The sequence below is a fragment of the Enhydra lutris genome, unplaced genomic scaffold, assembly GCF_002288905.1.
Source record: "Enhydra lutris kenyoni isolate GAN:26980312 unplaced genomic scaffold, ASM228890v2 scaffoldscaffold13, whole genome shotgun sequence".
NCBI classification, from domain to species: domain Eukaryota; kingdom Metazoa; phylum Chordata; class Mammalia; order Carnivora; family Mustelidae; genus Enhydra; species Enhydra lutris.
This window is the reverse complement of record NW_019154097.1, coordinates 4,094,384-4,114,571: the sequence shown is the minus strand read 5'-3', so window position 1 is coordinate 4,114,571 and position 20,188 is coordinate 4,094,384. Positions and strand designations below refer to the sequence as shown.

At 50.3% G+C, this 20,188-nt stretch overlaps 3 protein-coding genes across 4 annotated transcripts in view; 2 read left to right on the top strand and 1 right to left on the bottom strand.

The window, feature by feature from the left end:
* Positions 1-146: 146 nt before the first annotated feature.
* Positions 147-11,617, top strand: LOC111146278 (glucosylceramidase beta 2). 2 transcript variants are annotated; one of them, XM_022501757.1, is made up of 17 exons: positions 147-727; positions 4,235-4,326; positions 4,621-4,736; positions 6,867-7,085; positions 7,377-7,616; positions 7,819-7,921; positions 8,082-8,235; positions 8,327-8,452; positions 8,654-8,826; positions 9,060-9,164; positions 9,372-9,479; positions 9,583-9,734; positions 9,862-9,968; positions 10,119-10,261; positions 10,340-10,455; positions 10,550-10,741; positions 11,021-11,617. In XM_022501757.1, exons 1-17 carry the CDS (start codon positions 393-395, stop codon positions 11,312-11,314), a joined length of 2,775 nt encoding a protein of 924 aa, XP_022357465.1. In that variant the 5' UTR covers positions 147-392; the 3' UTR covers positions 11,315-11,617. The 2 variants fall into 2 exon arrangements, with proteins under 2 accessions (XP_022357465.1, XP_022357466.1); XM_022501758.1 differs by lacking the exon at positions 9,060-9,164 and having other exon boundaries at positions 162-727.
* LOC111146280 (cAMP responsive element binding protein 3) lies at positions 11,483-16,954 on the bottom strand. The gene is made up of 9 exons (XM_022501763.1): positions 16,579-16,954; positions 16,328-16,475; positions 16,184-16,251; positions 15,981-16,070; positions 13,930-14,036; positions 13,750-13,818; positions 12,322-12,406; positions 12,147-12,231; positions 11,483-12,068 (listed from the first exon to the last, which is right to left on the bottom strand). The coding sequence occupies exons 1-9, from the start codon at positions 16,669-16,671 to the stop codon at positions 11,752-11,754; spliced, it is 1,062 nt and encodes a 353-aa protein (XP_022357471.1). The 5' UTR covers positions 16,672-16,954; the 3' UTR covers positions 11,483-11,751.
* Positions 16,955-17,194: 240 nt separating this feature from the next.
* Positions 17,195-20,188, top strand: part of LOC111146277 (talin 1) — a 32,396-nt gene continuing 29,402 nt past the window's right edge. Inside the window, exon 1 of the mRNA XM_022501756.1 lies at positions 17,195-17,311. The gene's annotated coding sequence lies outside the window, so the exon portion shown is untranslated. The remainder of the gene's footprint in view (positions 17,312-20,188) is intronic.

Here is a 20,188-nt window from a genome sequence, read left to right as displayed (position 1 = left end):
AGCTACCAGGCCGGTCCCGGGGGCGGTTCCTTGCGGGCTGGCCCCCGGGGCTCCTCCCCTTTCCGCGGACTCGGTAGCTCTTTGGTCGGGCAAGCTAATCACCGCGGCCCAATGACGACGAGGCCCGACCCTTCCCTCCCAGGACCCAGAAAGACGACCGAGGGGGAGCCCGAGGCGGCTTCATTGCTGTCGCCGCCAACACCGCTGCAACAACAGCTCCCAGGCTCCACAGAGACACCAGTTCACCTCGGCTTTCCCCAGCGCCCGGCTCTCCGAGACGACACCTAACTACCACAACTGCCCGCATCTGGACTTGGCTGGCGAGGTATTTTGTACCAAAAGACTTGGGACCAGGGACCATCGAGGTCGTGCGGACCCAGGATCCAGGGAACATGGGAACTGGAGTCCCAGCCTCGGAGCAGACTAGGTGTGCCAAAGGGGATCCACAGGTTTATTGCCCTGAAAATGCTGGAGGCACTGAGGCTGAGCAGGTTACAGACCTCCAGAGCCCTGAAGACAATCGACCCCAAAGTGAGCCGGGCGGCAGCAGTCCGGAGGACTCTGGGCAACTGATGGCATCCTATGAAGGTAAAGCTAAGGGCTACCAGGTGCCTCCCTTTGGCTGGCGCATCTGCCTGGCTCATGAGTTTGCAGAGAAGAGGAAACCCTTTAATGCCAACAACGTCTCCCTAAGCAACTTGATAAAGCATCTGGGCATGGGCTTGCGGTGAGTAGATCTCATTGCCTACAGTACGTTAGGTTTCACTTTGTTCCAGCACAAGCCTTCCAGCAGAGGTGAGAAAGGGTGAGAAAGCAGGTGAGTGCTTTGTCCCAGTCAAGTGGCCCCCAACCCCCAACATATTCTAAGCCTGTGGTTTTAGGGGGTGAGACTGGGTCACATTTCTGCAACCCCCATCCTCCCAGTAACTTAACCTCCTAGTAGGAAAGAACAGGAACATCTGGGCCTGTACTCAGCCTTTCCCATTTAGGCTCCCTCTCACACACTCCCTCTTATCCAAAGACCGCCCTTTGGTATTTGCTATACTTTGTGGCAAGGTGAGAAAGGATAGTCTGGCTGCTGCGGTGCTGACACAATGTTGTTTTATTCAGGAGGAGGAAGTTCTTGACCCTGATTACCCTGATTACCCTGAGCTGCTGGGGTACTCTCTGCCTCATTTAGGCACACATTACGTTTCTTTCCTCAAGCTTTGGCTCCGGGGAGTGGGTTACAGCCTGCCTCCTCTCACTCCAAGAGAGGGTGTGAGAGGTGCTGTTCACTCTATTCTCGGATAGCCAATCCCTGATAGAAAAAGCAAAGACCTCTGGCCAGAGAGGCAGTGCTGTAAGTGTCCCCGGTAATACAGTGTTCCAGAGCCTGCATTGATGCCCTTTCTGCCAAGGGTTACAGACAACCCAAGTGCTTACCCTGAGCTGTAGAACTCCTTTAGATCCCTACAGATCCCCTCTGAGTTCAAAAGCTAGTGATGAGGAGCCACGACCTATTAACAGGAACAGGTGGATATGAGGACAGAAAGCATCACCCTGAGATCATCCTGAGTCAACCCACACTGTAAACACAGGTGGCGATGGAAGTATAAAGGTTGGAAAACTCAGCCCTAACAGCCTCTAAACTAGGGGATCCTTCCCTCTCTGTCAGTGCTGTAGGGCTGGGCTGGGTAGCCCATTTACCTAACCCCAGCTCTAAGCAGTGGGAAGGACCTGGCACTGCCTGGGTATCTGGCTCCTTTGCTAGATCCTGTGGGTGGCTTGTACCAGAGAGCAATCATCCCTCCAGGCTACTTCAGAAACTGACTCAGCCTGACTTTGACCCCCAAAGCTTCTGGGTTAAAATAAGATGGAGGGCTAGCGTGCTGAGAGAAGCACACTGGGGTGCATGTGGTAGGGACACTGAGATCAGGAACAGGTAGGCATCCTAGCCCCTCAGTCCCTCACTGTGAGCTGAGTCAGAGGCCTGAAACTGTGCTAAGCCCCCTGGACCTTGGCTCCACATGCCAGGATAGGGTGGACGTCACCGACACAGGTCTTTTAGAACAGAACATGGTCCTGCATTGAGGAGAAAGCAGGAGTGAGACAAGGAACAATTCTGAATGATATTTCTTAAATTGGGGCTGACATATGGAGAAGGCCAAATAGGTCAGGAATGGCCAGCTGCCAAGTTAAGGGAATGAGATGTGAACCCTAAGAGGAAGTCAGACTGGGGGTACTCTAATCAGGCGTTGCAGCAAGCCAGCATTCTCTTGGCCTCATTGTGGGAAGAACTCCATTTTTATTGCTCTCCCTTCTAGCTAGCGTCCATTGGTTCATAAGTATTTATTGAGTGCTTGTTCTATGAAGATTCTCCTTTGTTCAGCATATCTCCCTGTCTTGCATTTCTCCCTTGCTGCCCTAATGCCTGCTGCACCCTCCCCTCTCTTCCCCAGTTCTTTCTGGCCTCTAGTTTCAAAGTCCAGTTACTCTAAAACGGCAGGACTTTATACCTTCCCCTACTCCCAGAATGTATCCTCCCTATTCTGTAATCACATTTCATCTCCCCTTGCTCCTCTTTGTGTTCATCTGTCTAGTGCCCCAGTGCTTATATAATTATTGGTAAATTCAGCAAATACTTAACCAGCTCCAGACCATGTGCCCGGACTGTGGTTGAAGCTGCGGGTAATCAACTAGTCTTTGTCAATATCCCTTTCCCCTGGAATGTAAATGTATGTCAGACTTACATGAGGAACGCTTAGAAATAACAAGACAGTGTCTGATGGGAGTTCAGATAGTGTATGTACAGGTCACGATCATACCTGACACGCATACTTCACTTGATGGCTTTCCCACTTGTTACACCATTTGCTCTTTCAACCATTCCATGAAGTAGGTAGGATAGGAGGTACCCCATCTTATAGATGCGGAAACTGAGGCTCTGAGGAGTTACTTACCCCAATTACATGGTTACAGGTGATATGCTTGAACGATGGGTGTAAAATAGGTGGGTAGGGAGGACAGTGGAATTGGGAGTCTGGTGGGGCAAGGGTTGCTTAGTGAGGACCCAGTCTGAATGGGGATTTATAGGGCTTGAGATTAGAAGTTAGGCTGAAACAGATGTCAGAGCCTTGAATCCCAAACAGAATCATTTGTCTATTGGAGTTATGACAAGACCAGGAAAGTGTGGGGATTTTTTTAGGCTTTACTAGGATGTTATGAAAGCGCAGACTCAGAAACCTTACAGTTTAAACACTGAACTTTTAAAAAAGACTTAAAAGGATATGCCCCAAAATGTAAATCCTGGTTGTCTATGGGTGGGATTTTTTGACCTTTCATCTGGTATATTCTACAGATTTTCACCTTTTTTTTTAAAAAGATTTTATTTATTTATTTTACAGAGATCACAAGGAGGCAGAGAGGCAGTAAGAGAGAGAAGAGGGGGGGAAGCAGGCTCCCTGCTGAGCTGAGAGACCGATGCGGGGCTCAATCCCAAGCCCCTGGGATCATGACCCGAGCCAAAGGCAGAGGCTTTAACCCACTGAGCCACCCAGGTGCTCCCAGATTTTCACCTTTCACAACCAGGAAGACAAATAGTCCTTTTAAAAAGAAGAAAGTTATCTGAGTGGGCTGTGCCTATTGTGGGGGGGTGTAGTTGGGAAACCAAAACTGGCCTTTTCAGCACCTCAAACAAAAGCTCCTGGGCTAAACTCAAGCAGTGGTAGTGGAATTAGAGGTGAGGCAAGGTCAGAAAGCTCCTGAGAAACAAAGGGGAGAAACAAAGACAGTTCTTGCTGTAAACTGGGGTGACTGGGAAGAGGAGAGGACTTTGAACTGTGGAGAGATAGAGAGGAGGAGAGATTTGGAAGTGAAGGGAATGGGTCTTCTGCAGACCCATTTAATAAATAAATGAATAAATTCTAAATATTTTTATTTATTTTTAAAGATTTCATTTATTTATTTGACGGAAAGAGGAAGAATGAGCACAGGCAGGGCGAGTGGCAGGCAGAGGGAGAGGGAGAGGCAGGCTCTCCACTGAGCAGGGAGCCCGATGTGGGACTTGATTCCAGGACCTTGGGATCATGACCTGAGTCTAAGGTAGACACTTAACGACTGAGCCACCCTGGGGCCCCTCTGCAGACCCATTTAATGGGAAGTTACACCTGGGTGTCTAGAGAGAGGCAGGTGACTGCAGCCCAGGAGGTACCGCCTCCTGTCCCTTCCACTCACACTGCCTCTTGCTCCTCAGGTACCTGCAGTGGTGGTACCGGAAGACCCAGGTGGAGAAGAAGACACCTTTCATTGACCTCATCAATTGTGTACCCCTGAGACAGATCTATGGTGAGCCTTACCCCAGCTCTACACTGCACAGAGAGGGCCCAGCCTCCGGGGCTACTGCAGAGCTAGGCAAAGAGGCTTCCCGCTTAAGCACGTTGCACCACCCCATCGCTGGGGTTTTCTTTCCCCAGCTTTGCTGAGCTATAATTGACACAAAACATCCTGTAAGTTTAAAGTGTACAATGCATTGATATGATATTCCCGTAGTTTTCAGAAAAACTCATCTTTATCATCTAGAAAGAAATCGGCTTCTTTTCCTCTGCCATGCCGCACTAACCATCCTGATTCTACCTCTAGGTTGTCCTTTAGGTGGCATCGGGGGAGGCACTATCACCCGAGGCTGGAGAGGTCAATTCTGTCGTTGGCAGCTTAATCCTGGAATGTACCAGCACCGGACAGTCATTGCTGACCAAGTAAGAACCAGGAGATGGAGGAGAGGTCCAGAACAATACCCCAGGTCAGGAAGAACCTCTTAGCCTGTGTAGGATGTGGACGTTAGATGTGCACATGTGCACATGGTTCACTCTAATAAGTATTTTCAGGATGCTTTCTGTGTGCCCAGCCTTGTGCTAGGATGTACTAGGAATAAGATACTCCAAGAGCACACATTTCTTAAAAGCATAAACAGCCCCAGCACTCCCTGTGTCCTCTATTTCTCTAGTAAATGTCTCTTATGTCCTTCACTGTCCCAGCTTCACTAGCTAATCCAGTACCCAGCCACAGAGGGTGCAAGGAATTCCCAGATCACTTAACCTGGTTGAAAGAGTATTTAGTAGGACCAGAAGGGAAAACAAACCCAAAAGTCTATAAATGCGTGGGGAATAAAGATGTACAGAATACCCACTATTCACCCTGATTTGCCAGTCTTCAGCCCGAGCTCAGCTCCTCTGCTGCTGATCACTCCTCTGGAGGTCTCCCTCCAGAGAGAGACCTGAGACCTGAGAGCCTGGGAAGCCCCTCCTCTCCCAGGCATAACTCTCTAGCCTTTTCCCCTTCTCAGAATCTTCACTTCTTTTCGCTCTATTCGTTCATCACATCTGGGCCTTCAGTTGCCAGAGTCATGTGGTCTGCCTTTCATCATCATCTCTCCAGCACCCTCAGAGGTGGAGCTGTCCACCACGTTCCCATTTCCTGTCTGAGGGATGCCTCCAGCTTTCAGCTCATCTTCAAAGAAAAAAATGACTAGCCGACCTTGAGTCCAATTAATGACAATGGCCTTCAGGTTTACCAGCCCTGCCCAGTGCCCCAAGCTTCCTCTCTGGCTCATCCATTAGGTATCCTGAGGGGACGTGCCTTCCAGAATCATGACTCTAGAGTTAAAGTAATTATTGCATACTTAACATGTGCTAGAGATTGTGCTATGCATTTTGTACGATATTTAATATTTAAAGACAGTCCTACAAAGTAAGTACTATTATTATGCCCATTTTATAGAGGAGGAAACTGAGATCCAAAGAGATTTTAGTAATACGCCCAAGATCATGTGGTTGGCAAAAGGAAGTACGTTGGGATTCAGGACCAGCTTTCACTGTGGTTAAAAGGCCATGGTCTTAACCATTCTCTACCATTCCAACAACATAAAAAATTATTGTATACATACATTAAAAATGTAATGCATATTTTCAAGCAAGGGAAGAGATACTAACCCCTCATAGACCCTATGCTCCAGAAGCTTATATTTTTATTAGAATGGGACTTTGAGAAAATGGAGACTGTGAGACCATGTAAGAACCAAAATGAGAGGGATAGATAGTACGCTGAGTAAAAAGGAACACTGCTCTAGACTTTACCCATTTTCTCTCTACACATGCCAGCTGTGCCTGTCTCTGGTGGTGGAGGCATAGTAGAGAGGGGGGCCTCAGTGAATTGGAGAGGGCCCTGCCCTCAATGAACCCACAGAGCAGTCAGGGAGTCAGAATGTAAACAAAAACATTATAACATGCTAGACTAGAGAGGTAGGGGGACATACAGGGCAATGACTCACTGCTTGAGGATGGAGATGGCATTTGGCCTAGGCTTTGAAGGATGAAAGGTTTCAACAGATGGAGAATGAGCAGGAGCAAAGGCACGAGGAGGAAATGTAATGTGTTCAAGGAACAGTGAGTATTTGACATGATCAGAATATAAGTGCTTGAATAGGTCATAAATACAATGGGCAGGGACAGGCCAGATCAAGGACCTTGAAAGCCAGGTAGAAGAGTTTAGACTTTAGCCTGAGGGCCATGGGGAGTCACTGAAACATAAATACAGACTTACATATCTTGATTTGTCTGTAAGAAAGATCACGCTGATACCAGATGGGAGGAGGCAGAGCATAAACACAGATATGGTGAGGGCACGAAGACCACCATAGTAAGAAGGGAGAGAAAGCCACGGAGAGAGGAGGTAGGACCTGGTGGTGACTCAAAGTGTGGGAGAGGGGCCAAGTGGATGAGCAAGGCTGTGGCACAATGACAACTCCTGTAGGCTCAGAAAGGGGAGAGGAGAGGAGTTTGAGGTGCCTGTGGTTACCCCATTCCAGCCTATCTGCCTTCTTGGTTTAGTTCACAGTTTGCTTGCGTCGGGAGGGGAAGACTGTGTACCAGCAAGTCCTGTCCGTGGAGCGCCCAAGTGTCCTGCGCAGCTGGAACTGGGGCCTGTGTGGGTACTTTGCATTCTACCACGCCCTCTATCCCCGAGCCTGGACTGTCTATCAGCTTCCTGGCCAGAATGTCACCCTCACCTGTCGCCAGATCACACCCATCTTGCCCCATGACTACCAGGTGAGGCTCCCACTGTGTTTCCTCCATTGCCCTCCCTTCCCTGAGATCTGTCTCTGCTGTAAATTCCACAATCTGTGAAAGAGAGGGGACTGGAACATGACATCATGCTGGTTTTCCAGGACCTCCACTCAGTGGTAAGACAGCCTGCCTGGGAATATGGGGAGATGCAAGTGGAAACTAAAGAGAGTCCCCTGGGGGCAGGGGTAGTATTTGAGCCAGGTTCTGGGTGTGGAGGAGTGGGACCAGGAGGAGCTACACTGGGACCGTCTGAGTACGATCTTTTGCTCCCAGGACAGCAGCCTGCCTGTAGGAGTCTTTGTGTGGGATGTGGAAAATGAAGGGGACGAAGCCCTAGATGTGTCCATCATGTTCTCCATGCGGAATGGACTGGGGGTTGGAGATGATGTCCCCGGGGGATTGTGGAATGAGCCCTTCTGTCTGGAGCGTGATGGGGAGACTGTGCAGGGGCTGCTGCTGCATCATCCAACCCCTCCAAATCCCTACACGATGGCCATGGCTGCGCGGCTCACGGTACGTTCCAGCCTACTCCAGACCTTAGCCCCCATGCCCTTCCCCTCAACCTGGCCCGAGTGCACCCCATCCCTGAGTCCTGTCCTCACTACCGCCCTTAAGCCTGTAGAACTTGGAGGTGGGAATTACAGCGGGAACTGGAGAGGTAGCCTGAAGCCAGCGTACTTGTGGAGCTTCCCCTAAGTGTTTGGCCCCCTAACAGGCGGATACCACGGTAACCCACATCACAGCCTTTGACCCTGACAGCACTGGGCAGCAGGTGTGGCAAGATCTACTTCAAGATGGACAGCTGGACTCCCCCGCTGGTGATGGGGGGATCTAATAGGGAGGTGTGGGAAGAGAGGTTATCCCTGTCTTGGGAGGAGGGGTGAGAGACCTGGTAACAAATAGGCCTTATTTTCCTATATCAGGGATCCCTGGGACTGAAGGGGGTGCCTATGCCGATTTTTCTTGTGCTTCTCTCAGGCCAAAGCACCCCCTCGCAGAAAGGAGTAGGCATCGCTGGGGCTGTGTGTGTTACAGGCAAGCTGCCACCTCGAGGCCAGTGCCGCCTGGAGTTCTCACTGGCTTGGGATATGCCCAGAATCATGTTTGGAGCTAAGGGCCAGGTCTACTACAGGTGAAGGGACCGAGAGAGTACAGGGATCCAAGGTGCCAGAGCTCTGACCTAGAACCCCAGTTCTCATTTTTCCCCTTTCTTTCCATCTCAGGCGGTACACAAGGTTCTTTGGCCGCGATGGTAATGCAGCACCCGCCCTTAGCCACTATGCCCTGTGCCGATATGTAGACTGGGAAGAGAAGATCTCAGCTTGGCAGAGCCCAGTATTGGATGACAGGTGCCAGTGGGGCTGATCTCTTGCCTTTCTCCCGGGCACTCACTCCAGTTGGGATTCCTTGGTTCAGTCTCCACTCACCACAGTCAGCAGAGTTGGGCTGGAATTCACTTGGTGCCCCCTGCTCTGCAGAACTCCCGAATCCTTCCCTTCCTGAGAGGTCCACATTCTAATAAATTAGACCATTCCCTCCTGACTCCTCAGATCCTTGCCTGCCTGGTACAAATCTGCGCTGTTCAATGAACTGTACTTCCTGGCTGATGGAGGCACAGTATGGCTGGAAGTTCCCGAGGACTCCCTACCAGATGAGCTGGTGGGGAGCATGTGTCAGCTCCGCCCCATCCTCCGGGAATATGGTCGATTTGGCTACCTTGAAGGTACGAGCTGCTGGTAGGCCGCAGTATGGCAGGCCATAACCATGGGCCAGTTAGTGCCCTACCACAAGCCAGGATGGTGGGTTTTGCCTATCCCGAGGGACTGGTTGGGACGAGGGAGTAAGTGGCAGCTGTGGGCTAGGCTGGTGCCCCAACCCCAACTCCAGGACAAGCTAGGGAGGAGAACTGAAGGGGAAGCAGGAATTCTGGCACGTGTATCTCCCTCCTTTCTCCAGGCCAGGAATATCGCATGTACAACACATATGACGTCCACTTTTACGCTTCCTTTGCCCTCGTCATGCTCTGGCCCAAACTTGAGCTCAGCCTGCAGTATGACATGGGTGAGGGTCCCTTTTGTGCCCCTTCTGCCCTCTTAGCCCGCCACACCCCTGAATCTTTGTGGTCCCCCAGATTGTCTCCACCCTCCTCTTTACCCAACGTATCTGCATCCTGCTTACTGGTTCCCCTCTAGGGTCATAAACACAGTTCTGAGCCCCACTTCAAGTCTGCCCATTCCCTGCCCCCACCTTGTGTGTCTGCTCCCCCAGCTCTGGCTACACTCAGGGAGGACCTGACATGGCGACAGTACTTGATGAGTGGGGTAATGGCACCTGTGAAAAGGAGGAACGTCATCCCCCATGATATTGGGGACCCAGGTAAAAGTTCTTACACCCCACAGTTTGCATCCCTCTCTCAACCTTTATACTCTCTACTCTACCCCCTCAATGCCAATCAGTCAGGTTTCCTCCCCTCCCACAGATGATGAGCCATGGCTCCGAGTCAATGCATATGTGGTCCATGATACCGCTGACTGGAAGGACCTAAACCTGAAGTTCGTGCTGCAGGTTTATCGAGACTACCACCTGACGGGTGACCAGGGCTTCCTGAGAGACATGTGGCCTGTGTGTCTGGTAAGACATGCATGTGCCATGGCCAGCGTGCCAAGGGCATGACTGGTGTCTGGGGGAAAGTCCAGCTGGCTAGTGTTGTCTCTTTTTAGCATTCATCTAGGTCTTCAGTGTCTTGGTCCCTCTCTAGGCTGTGATGGAATCTGAAATGAAGTTTGACAAGGACCAAGATGGACTCATTGAGAATGGAGGCTATGCAGACCAGACCTATGATGGATGGATCACCACAGGCCCCAGGTTGGGGAGTAGGGATTTCCAGGGTGCCTGAGGAGGGGAACTGGGCACCAGGGAATTGTAGGCTCAAGGAAGAATGACTCATTGCTTGTTATGTTGCATGGGAGTGGCTGGAACTGCCAATCTGATCCCCAAACCTGTGTCCCTGATCAGTGCTTACTGTGGAGGACTCTGGCTGGCAGCTGTGGCTGTGATGGTCCAGATGGCTGTTCTGTGTGGGGCAAAGGACGTCCAGGACAAGTTTTCTTCCATCCTTAGACGGGGCCAAGAAGCCTATGAGAGACTGCTGTGGAATGGTGAGTTGGAGGACCCTAAGGAGTCCTAAGGCAGCTCTGGGGACACAAGGAACATTATTTTGTCTTCCTCTACCCCAGGCCGCTATTACAACTATGACTGCAGCCCTCAGCCTCAGTCTTGCAGCATCATGTCTGACCAGTGTGCTGGCCAGTGGTTCCTGAGGGCCAGTGGTCTAGGAGAAGGAGACACTGAGGTGAGAAAGACTAGCAGGAGGAGCCAGAAAGGTGGGTTTTTCCTGGAGGTGGGAAGCAAATCTAAGAAACCGTAATTCTGCCTTTGCCCCTCAGGTATTTCCTACCCGACACGTGGTCTGTGCTCTCCAGACTATCTTCGAGTTCAATGTCCGGGCCTTTGCAGGAGGAGCCATGGGGGCTGTGAATGGGATGCAGCCCCATGGTGTCCCTGACAGATCCAGTGTCCAGTCTGATGAAGTCTGGGTGGGTGTGGTCTATGGGCTGGCAGCCACCATGATCCAGGAGGTAATGCACTGCCTTTCCATCTCTCCACCATCTCTCCCTTGGGCTGGCAAACTTCCTCAGCCATCATATACTTCTGTAGGGCCCTACCCACCTGGAAAGCTTCTCCTTCCCCCTGGCATGCCTTCCATTTTCTGCCTTCAGGCTTGTCTGTAGGTCAGGTTTATTTCTGCCACTAGCTGGGAACTCCCTAAGGGCAGAGGCCTTGTTGTCTCTATCTGTGCAGCTGAAGTAGCTATTCAGGGATTGCCAAGTAATGTGACTGACATCTCTTTCCTACAGGGCCTGACTTGGGAAGGCTTCCAGACAGCTGAAGGCTGCTACCGAACTGTGTGGGAGCGTCTGGGCCTGGCTTTCCAGACCCCTGAAGCATACTGCCAGCAGCGGGTGTTCCGCTCTCTGGCCTACATGCGGCCACTGAGCATCTGGGCCATGCAGCTGGCCCTGCAGCAGCAGCAGCATAAAAAAGCCTCCAAGCCAGGAGCCCAGCAGGGCACAGGACTGGGCACAGGACTAAGCACAGGGCCTAACCTCGGACCAAAGGAAGCCATGGCAAAACCAAAGGAAGCCCTCTGACTGTGGGAGGGAGGCTCTAACAGCCCAGCCTCCAGCCTGGCCTTTCCTCTTCATCACTCCCCCTACCCTCCAAGTCTCCTGCAACCCTGAGCCACCAAGACAATCACGCCCCTTCCCTTCTCCCCACCCAGTCGGGCCAGTAAAGAGGGGCTGACAGTGACCCAAGCATCAGAATAACTTATTTATTTCTCTCACCCAATCCCCTCACTGCATGAAATGTTCAAGGAGGTCGGTTGATTCCCCCGGGGCCCATTCATGGGGTGGTAGATTTACATGGGTACAAATAAAAGACCCAGAAAGCCAGTTAAGTGTGGTGTGTTCGGACTCTCAGTCTTCCTGACACAGGACACAGGAGCTCAGGCTAGCCCCCTCCCACCCCTTTCATGTGGACCCAGACTAGGAACCTCAGGCTCTGGCTTAGCCCCCCATATTCACATCTAGCCTGAATATCTGCCCTGTAAGATAACAGATGTGGGGCTGTGAGGAGGGAGCCATCCCCTACCTCTTGTAAAATTTACATGCAGGGGAAGGACAGGACCTGGGCAGGGGGACTCTGAGGAAGGGACAGGAAGTGGTAGCTTCACGGGAGACTCAGAACCAGGAGTCTGAGGCATGTGGAAGATCAGGCAGCAAGAGTTGCCAGGAGCCTGGAGCTCCTGGTCTGAGCTGTCCTTCGGTGCCTCTGACTGCAGGGCAGGCAGCTCCAGCTGGCGGGGATCCTCACTGGGGAGGGCACGAAGCTGGCGGGACAACACTATGGAAACAAAGACTCCTCAAGGACTGGCCAGGCTTTCCCCCAGCCCTTCCTGAATGGTATTCCCAAGCCTCTCACCTCCACGCTCAGCCAGGAGGCTCCCCCTTGTGTCAGAGGAGTACATAGCAGGTACGATGATCAGACAGAAGGAGAAAAGTAGAACCTGGAGAACAGGAAAAAATGGAGGGTTCTAGGTTGCAGCCCTGTCCCTGCCACCCAAGAAAAGGATCTCTCCTTCCATCACCATCCTCACCAAGACACAGGTGCTGGTACTGCTCGTTTTGTTTGATATCTGAACCACCATGGCCTGAAGTCTCCTCAGCTGGTCCAGAAGGGACCTGGAAGAAGGGGGACAGTGAGCAGCCCCTAGCCTGGCACCCTGAGATAAACAATGAAACCATCCTGTTAAGGCTGCCCCTCCATCTGTGCAATGAATGATCTCTTTTGTTTTTTATCCTATTTTTAAATGGATTCTTCCTCTCTGTGGACAAAATGCTTGAAGTTCCTCATTAAAACACCTTTCTGTCCTGACCTGATTTAAACTCCTTTGCAAATACCTTCATTGGTTCTATACTGTCCACTCAGCTATTTACACAGTCCTCACCAGGCATTCGATGTTCTCTTTCTGACTCAACTCACTACGTTCAGGTTCATGCCAGACTGTGCTATGCCACTTTCTTTTCTTTTTTTTTTTTTTTTTGCCCTTTTTCTTTCTGCCTAGAGTGTTCCCTATCCTGATCCCCACCCCAGAATCCTATCTACCATCAAACATCATCTGCCCCATGGGGTTTTCTTTTTTTGTTATTTTTTTTTAAATTAACATATAATGTATTATTTGTTTCAGGGGTACATGTCTGTGATTCATCTGTCTTAGACGATTCACAGCACTCACCATAGCACATACCCTCCCCAATGTCCATTATCCAGCCACCCCCCTCTACTCCAGCAACCCTCAGTTTGTTTCATGAGATTAAGAATTTCTTATGGTTTGTCTCCCTCTCTCGTTTCATCTTATTTCATTTTCCCCCTATGAACCTCTGCCTTGCTCCTCAAATTCCACAGATCAGTGAGATCATATGATAATGTCTTTCCCTGACTGACTTATTTCTCTTAGCATAATACCCTCTAGTTCCATCCACATCATGGCAAATGGCAAGATTTTGGTTTTTTGATGGCTATATAATATTCCATTGTACACAGACACCACATCTTCTTTATCCATTCATCTGTTGAAGGACAACTAGGCTCTTTCCATAGTTTGGCTATTATGGACATTGGTACTATGAACACTGGGGTACAAATGCCCCTTCAGTTCACTACATTTGTATCTTTGGTGTAAATACCCAGTAGTGCAATTGCTGGGTTGTAGGGTAGCTCTATTTTCAACTTTTTGAGGAACCTCCATACTGTTTTCCAGAGTGGCTGCACCAGCTTGCATTCCCACCAACAGTGCAGGAGGGTTCCACGGGGTCTTTGTTACTCCCTCCTCTCTCTTTCTGAGTACTTAAATTACTAAGTTACTTGTGAATTTGTTCCCCGTTACTGTGAGCTTCTTAAAATCAGATCCCCTAAAGGCCAAGCACCAGACCTTGCATGTAGGAGCTGCCCAGTGTGGAGCAGGGGAAAGAGTGAGATGGCATAAAATGGGAGGGAGAAAGGACGATGTTTGGGAGTTACTTACAAATTCTGTTCCTCTAGGAGCTGTACTTTGTTCTGTAGCTCCAGATTCTGGGCTGTATATTTCAAGACCCTGGGGAAATAATAGGATATGGGGATATGGCCTGTATCCCCACTTCAAAACCCAGTGCTTCCAACTACCTCTGCTCCTCACCCCCCATCCCCATCCCTCCCCCTCTTGTACCTGCTCTCTAAACCTCCCAAATACACCTTCTTCTTCCTGCGGCTCTCTTGAGCAGACTTTTTGTTTCTAATTTTCCTCCGCACTCGTGTCAGAACTTGTTCCTCCATCTAAGAGAACACAGAAAAGAAGTCTCATCAGAAGAACACTGGACCAAAGAGTTGGAATGCAACTAAATTCAATCTCCTTCTTAATGCAGGAATCCCTTCTATAGCTTCCCTGACCAACAGATACTTGGCTTCTCTCTGAACGCCTCTGAAGGCCATGGGTTAACGTCCTCATGAGCCAGACCATTTTTAACAATTTTATTAATTAAAACAACAGAAACAAAACCAACAACACCCACACCACTCCCCTTGGGGCGCCTAGATGGTTCAGTGCTTGGGGGTCTCTTTTTTTTTTTAAGATTTTATTTTTTTATTTATATATTTGACAGACAGAGATCACAAGTAGGCAGACAGGCAGGCAGAGAGAGAGGAGGAAGCAGGCTCCCTGCCGAGCAGTGAGCCCCATGCAGGACTCGATCCCAGGACCCTGGGATCATGACCCGAGCTGAAGGCAGAGGCTTTAACCCACTGAGCCACCCAGGTGCCCCTGGGAGTCTGACTCTTGATTTCAGCTCAGGTCATGATCTCAGGGTCGTGGGATCATACTCAGTAGGGAGTTGGCTTGAGATTCTTATTCTCTCTCCCTCTCCCTGTGCCCCCTACCCCATCCTGCTCATGCACACAAGCGCAATCTATTAAAATAATTTTTTTATTTTTTTTTAAGATTTTATTTATTTATTTGACAGAGAGAGATCACAAGTAGACAGAGAGGCAGGCAGAAAGAGAGAGAGAGAGAGAGGGAAGCAGGCTCCCCGCCGAGCAGAGAGCCCGATGCGGGACTCGATCCCAGGACCCTGAGATCATGACCTGAGCCGAAGGCAGCGGCTTAACCCACTGAGCCACCCAGGCGCCCTAAAATAATTTTTTTAAAGATTTTATTTATTTATTTGACAGACAGAGATCACAAGTAGGCAGAGAGGCAGGCAGAGAGAGAGGAGGAAGCAGGCTCCCCGCTGAGCAGAGAGCCCGATGCGGAGCTCGATCCCAGGACCCTGGGATCATGACCTGGGCCGAAGGCAAAGGCTTTAACCCACTGAGCCACCCAGGTGCCCTATTAAAATAATTTTTTAAAAAAAATCTTCCTTATCCTGAGCCAACAAATGATTTCTATCAATTGGACTTACATAGCATCTACCTCTGAGGCCATATAGAATGAGTAGAATGAACAGTCTTTATTTTAAGGCACTTAACATTTCTTCATAGTTAAAAATCTGGGCATAAATTTTAACTCCTCATCTTATCTTCTCTCCTCGGGATCAGCATCCTCTTAATATCTGTCAAAGATCTGGGTTCAAAACTAGAAGATGTGCTCTTCTGGCCAGTATAAAGGATAGTAAGACAGTCACTGCCCTTCTAGAGACAACACCTCCATTGATACAGCCTTTGAACCCCACTCACTTTGTCATCCCCAACTGCTAACTCATCTTACATTTTTAAGAAACTAAAATTCTCTCAACTTTTCTGTACTGTTGATTTCACAACAGTACCACAATACGGTGCTTGTAAAGCTGCCTCTCATTGCTTGAAACTTTAAAACTTAAAACTTGGGATTTTATAATTATTCTTGCTATTAGTCCAGCCTTGATGAATTCTAAAACTTAATTCTACCGTTCAGCTATAGGTGGATTTCGATGAGGCCCTTACTGAAATCTAAGCATTAGGGCCCTTTGCTTGCACAGTCCTTTCCAGGTCCCTATACCAATGTAGCACTGATGATTCTGAACTCTTCTTTCTTAAAGAGAACACCAAAAATTTGTATAAACCCCACAAAACCAGGATTTGCCTCTGCATCTACCTTATTAATGACATGTTCCAATTTCCTACTAGCAACAAATGGTCTAAGTTTTCTAACCTCAGTCCTCCTGTAATAAAATTAACAGAAGTGGGGGCTTGGGACTCAACCTCCGCCCCCCCCTCAGCTTTCACTCCCACCAATGAGAGTTTTACCTTAGTAAGAGGAAGTGTCCCATGCAGAGTAAGCCCCTCCTTCTCCAACAGCCTCTTCTCCTCATCTGTCAGTATCAGCCTAGCAATTTCCTGGGATTACCAGGAGAGGTGGGCAGCAGAGTTGTAAGGGGAGGTCAGAAAGGAAAGAGGAATCCGCCCCCACCCCCTGCAATGTGGGAATAATCCCGCCATAAATCAACTACCTGCTCTGCAGGCTCCTCCACACGCAGTGGAGTCGTCTGGGCCCCCTCTTTTCCATAGTTCCCACCATCTGCAAAAGGGAAAGTATAAATAGCCAGGCCCACAAGTCCTCTCCTCCCACCAAACCTCACTTATTTGAGACTCACCTAGATCTATGGAGACATGCTGCTGTGAGAGAGAGTACGTGTGATCATGGAGAACAAGACAGGAATTAGAGGAGCTAAGGTCGTTCAACGATGCGGCGGGACTCAGCAGGGAACTCAGGAAATCCTCTGCCTCCCATTCACTCAGTGTCTGCACAGGGTTCAAATTAACAAGCCCTGACCTATTATTACCCACCGCCTCATGAACGCGGTCCCAGCAACCCCGCGCCTCTCCGACTCACAGCCCCACCCACCTCGGAAAGTGGCTGCTCGGCCTCCAAATCTCCGCTTTCCTCTAGCAGGAAGTCCAGCAGGTCCTGGTCACCCAAGTCCAACGCCAGTTCCATACCCGGATATCAACGGGAAGGATGGGCAGAAACACAGAAGCGCACCCCACCACCTACTCGCTGCGCTGAACCAGTCGCTCTCAAACCGCACCAGCCCCGTAGACTCGATCCTCCGCCACTTCCAACACCACGGAAGTGACGCTCCTACTCCCGAGACATTCCGGGACTTGGAGTTTCCTTTGACGCGGAAGTCGCTTAGCAGCTGCACGCCACGTCCCGGGAGCGACGCAAATAGAGGGGACGTCTCTGCTGCCTCCTCACACCCTGGGGGCGGGCATTCTGGGGGACGGGCTCCGCCTTGGCCCCCGGCTGAAAAAGGGAAGGGTTAGAGACTAAAAGGGAACTCGGGCGCTGTTCGAGCATTTGCTCCGGATTGTGCCGCACCCTTGCTTCCTGCCGGGGAGGGGCCGTCTGTCTGAGGCTGGCTCCCGAGCATCGAGTGCTGCGGCCAGAGCAGCTTCCTGCTACCCCCGCAACCATAGAGCGCGGGCCCAGGGCGCCGCCCGCGGATTGGGGACGTTTCGCGGACGGAAGTGGCCGAAAGGAGTGTCGAAGGGAGGGCGAGGCCGGAGCCCGATTGCCACCGGGAGAACGAGCGGGTTAGCGGGCCGGCGGGCGGGGCACGAGCCGGGCAGCACAGGTAGGCCGGACCCGGCCGAGCCGGAGCTTCAGGGTGGGGCCGCGAGGCCGGACCCGGGAAGCTGGCGGGCGAGCGGGCGGGCGGGGCCCTCTGACTCTCCTGCGTCTCCTATTTCGGGTCCTGCTGGAGTGGTCAGAATCCAGTGTATCTCGCTTGGGATCGGAGTTAAGTAGGCCGTTTTAAGGGAGCCAGGCCCTTCCTGGGATCAGTCCTCTGTCTGGAATAGTTTTGGGGAGGGCTAGATGTGGGTGGCAGTGAGGCGCAGGGCGGGGATCGGGTTTGAAGTTAGCTGATAACGGGTATGTGGGTAGGAAAGCTTCGGGTGAGTTTGGGATTAGGTAGAGTTGGGTTTAGGAATCAAGGTTAGTTTAAGGAGTTATAAAGCCGGAATTGGAAATTTAGAGTTACTGGCGTGAGTCAGATCCGTTTTATGTAGGTGAAGTTTGGATTAGGTCATTGTGGAGTTTTTTGGTGGTTTTTTTGTTTTTTGTTTTTTCTGGGCAACGTAAATCAAAGGTGGGATTCAGGGCCGATTTAAGAGTCAACACAGGAATTAAATTAGAAGTCTAGTTTTAGGGATTAGAGAACATTAGCATGGTACTAGGGATAAATACCAAAGAGATGGGTCAGGAACCAAGTGACAAAGGAGTTTTAGGCTTAGAGATCAACATTTAAGGTTAAGGTCAGGGAATTTGGTGCTGGAGGTAAAAATTAGATCCATATTATGGATCAAGGATTGGGTACGGCGTCTGTTAGGAAAGGGATGAATGTCAAAGCCAGTATTGGGAAACAGGAAACAAACTAGGATCAGGGTTAATGTTAAGAATTAGGGTTAGTTTTAGGGGCGCGTAGGTGGCTCAGTGGGTTAAGTCTCTCCCTTTGATTCCCGTCATGATCTCAGGGTTCTGGGATCAAGCCCCACATCAGGCTCTCTGCACCCCCACCCCCACCTGCCTCTCTGTCTATTTGTGATCTCTGTCAAATAAATAAAATCTTTTTTAAAAAAAGAATTAGGGTTAGTTTTAGGAGGGGGTTATGGTTGAGGTTCTGGTAGTTGGCCTCTGATAGATAAAATTTAAGAGATTGGTAGCAGGTAGGTGCACTCCTTTTGTGGGGAGGTCTCATTGCTACATAGTTTCAGTGGTTCTCTAGCCCAGAGATATGGTAAACTAATTTCACATTAGGGTTCTGGGCTTCACTAGAATTGCATGTATCTGGGATTCCAGCTTCTTTATTTTGCTCTCTAAATCCAGTGCTCTTGCTGTGGTCACCACAGTTTAGGGACAGTGGTTTCTGGACTATGTTACTTACAAGATAGGAGGTGGGAATAGGCCTGGGACCCAGGAGATGTACAAGGCCTAGTCACAAGTGGGGGACTACTTAGAGAGAAGGGACTGTGATTAAGGAGAGGCTGACCATGAAAACACTGTTGCCATGGGAGAAAGAAATGACTGAATCCTCTGAAAGTTCAGCCCTACTGCCTCCCAGTTCCCTCATTCTCTGGTTATTAAGTCCTCTCTCCAACTCTCCTCCCTGGCCTTGCAGTTCACACCCTCCCTGCATACCCCTTTCCTCAAGCACAATCCTGCATACAGAGTTCTCCCCTCACCTGTAACTTCTTCCGTGCTTGTTCATCTTGCCGGTGGTTCCCAGCTGCAGTTCTGCCTCCCTTTCTGTCCCTGATACTGCACCTCCTAACATATTTTGCCCTCCCAAATCTAAGCGTTCACATCATCTTAAAGCACTCTTCCACACTTTCCCCACTCACCCACCCGCACACCTCCTGGTCATCTGCTGAATACCCTACCCAAAGCCTAACATAACTGTCAAGTACCCGCAGGCCCTGCTATGTGCCAGCCCCTGGCGCTAAGCCTTCTTAATTTCTTGGTCCAGTTGTAGATCCCCTTCCCCCACTCCCCAAACAGAAAAGAGGAAATGAGACCCAAAGAGGAAACTGGGTCTTGCTGATCCCACGCCCAGCCAGGCCACTGACCACACCCCCATTTCACTCCCAGCCTGACCCTGCCACTGACCACAGCACTATCCCCTACTCAGTGTGACCCAGCTTCTGGTTATGCCCCAGACCCACCTACCCCAATCAACTCCAGCTCTGCTTATATACTGCCACCATCCCATCGCTCTCCCCCCAACACCATCCTAGCCTTATTTAGCCACTGACCACAGCCCCATCTCTTCTCAGTCTCCTGTAGCCTAATCTGACCTCTGACCTCACTCTGTCATTCTCTGTCTTATAATTATTTTTTCCCTTCCCCTAGCCTGATTCAGTGACTGATCATATATGTATTTTTCCTACCACCGTCTTCCCCATTTCTAGTTCAATACAGTCACTAACCTCATCCCTTCTGCCGCTACTGGTGCTAACCCCATCCTCATCTCCTGTGCCCCAGAGCCTCATCTTCATATACCCAGCTTGGCCCAATTCTGGCGTTCTCCCCTTCCCAATTCCTTAGTAAACTCAAGCCACCCCAGCCACTGAGTGGCTACTGATGACAGAAGCTGTGGGACTTCAGTCTGACTTTGGGCCCTGGTCCCTGAAGGTTAAAGGGACAAACCGTCATCAGGTCCTGACAGTTCTACCTCTTCAAACTACAAATGAGCAACGTCCTCCTCTCCACCATTCTAACTACTGTCATCACTTCTCATTTGTGCTAATGCAGTGTCTTTCTGACCTATCTCCAAGGTAACTGCCAGAATTATTTTCCAGAATCTAGTTCTGGTTATGTCCCTTTTCTGCTCAAAGCTTCCCTTGGCCTCCTGGTGCCCTCCAGTAGGTAAAATACTCCTTCCTCTCTAGTCCTCCCCTGCTTTTCCACCCTGACCTGACTTCCCCATCGCTGCTCCCTTGCAGGTACCCTG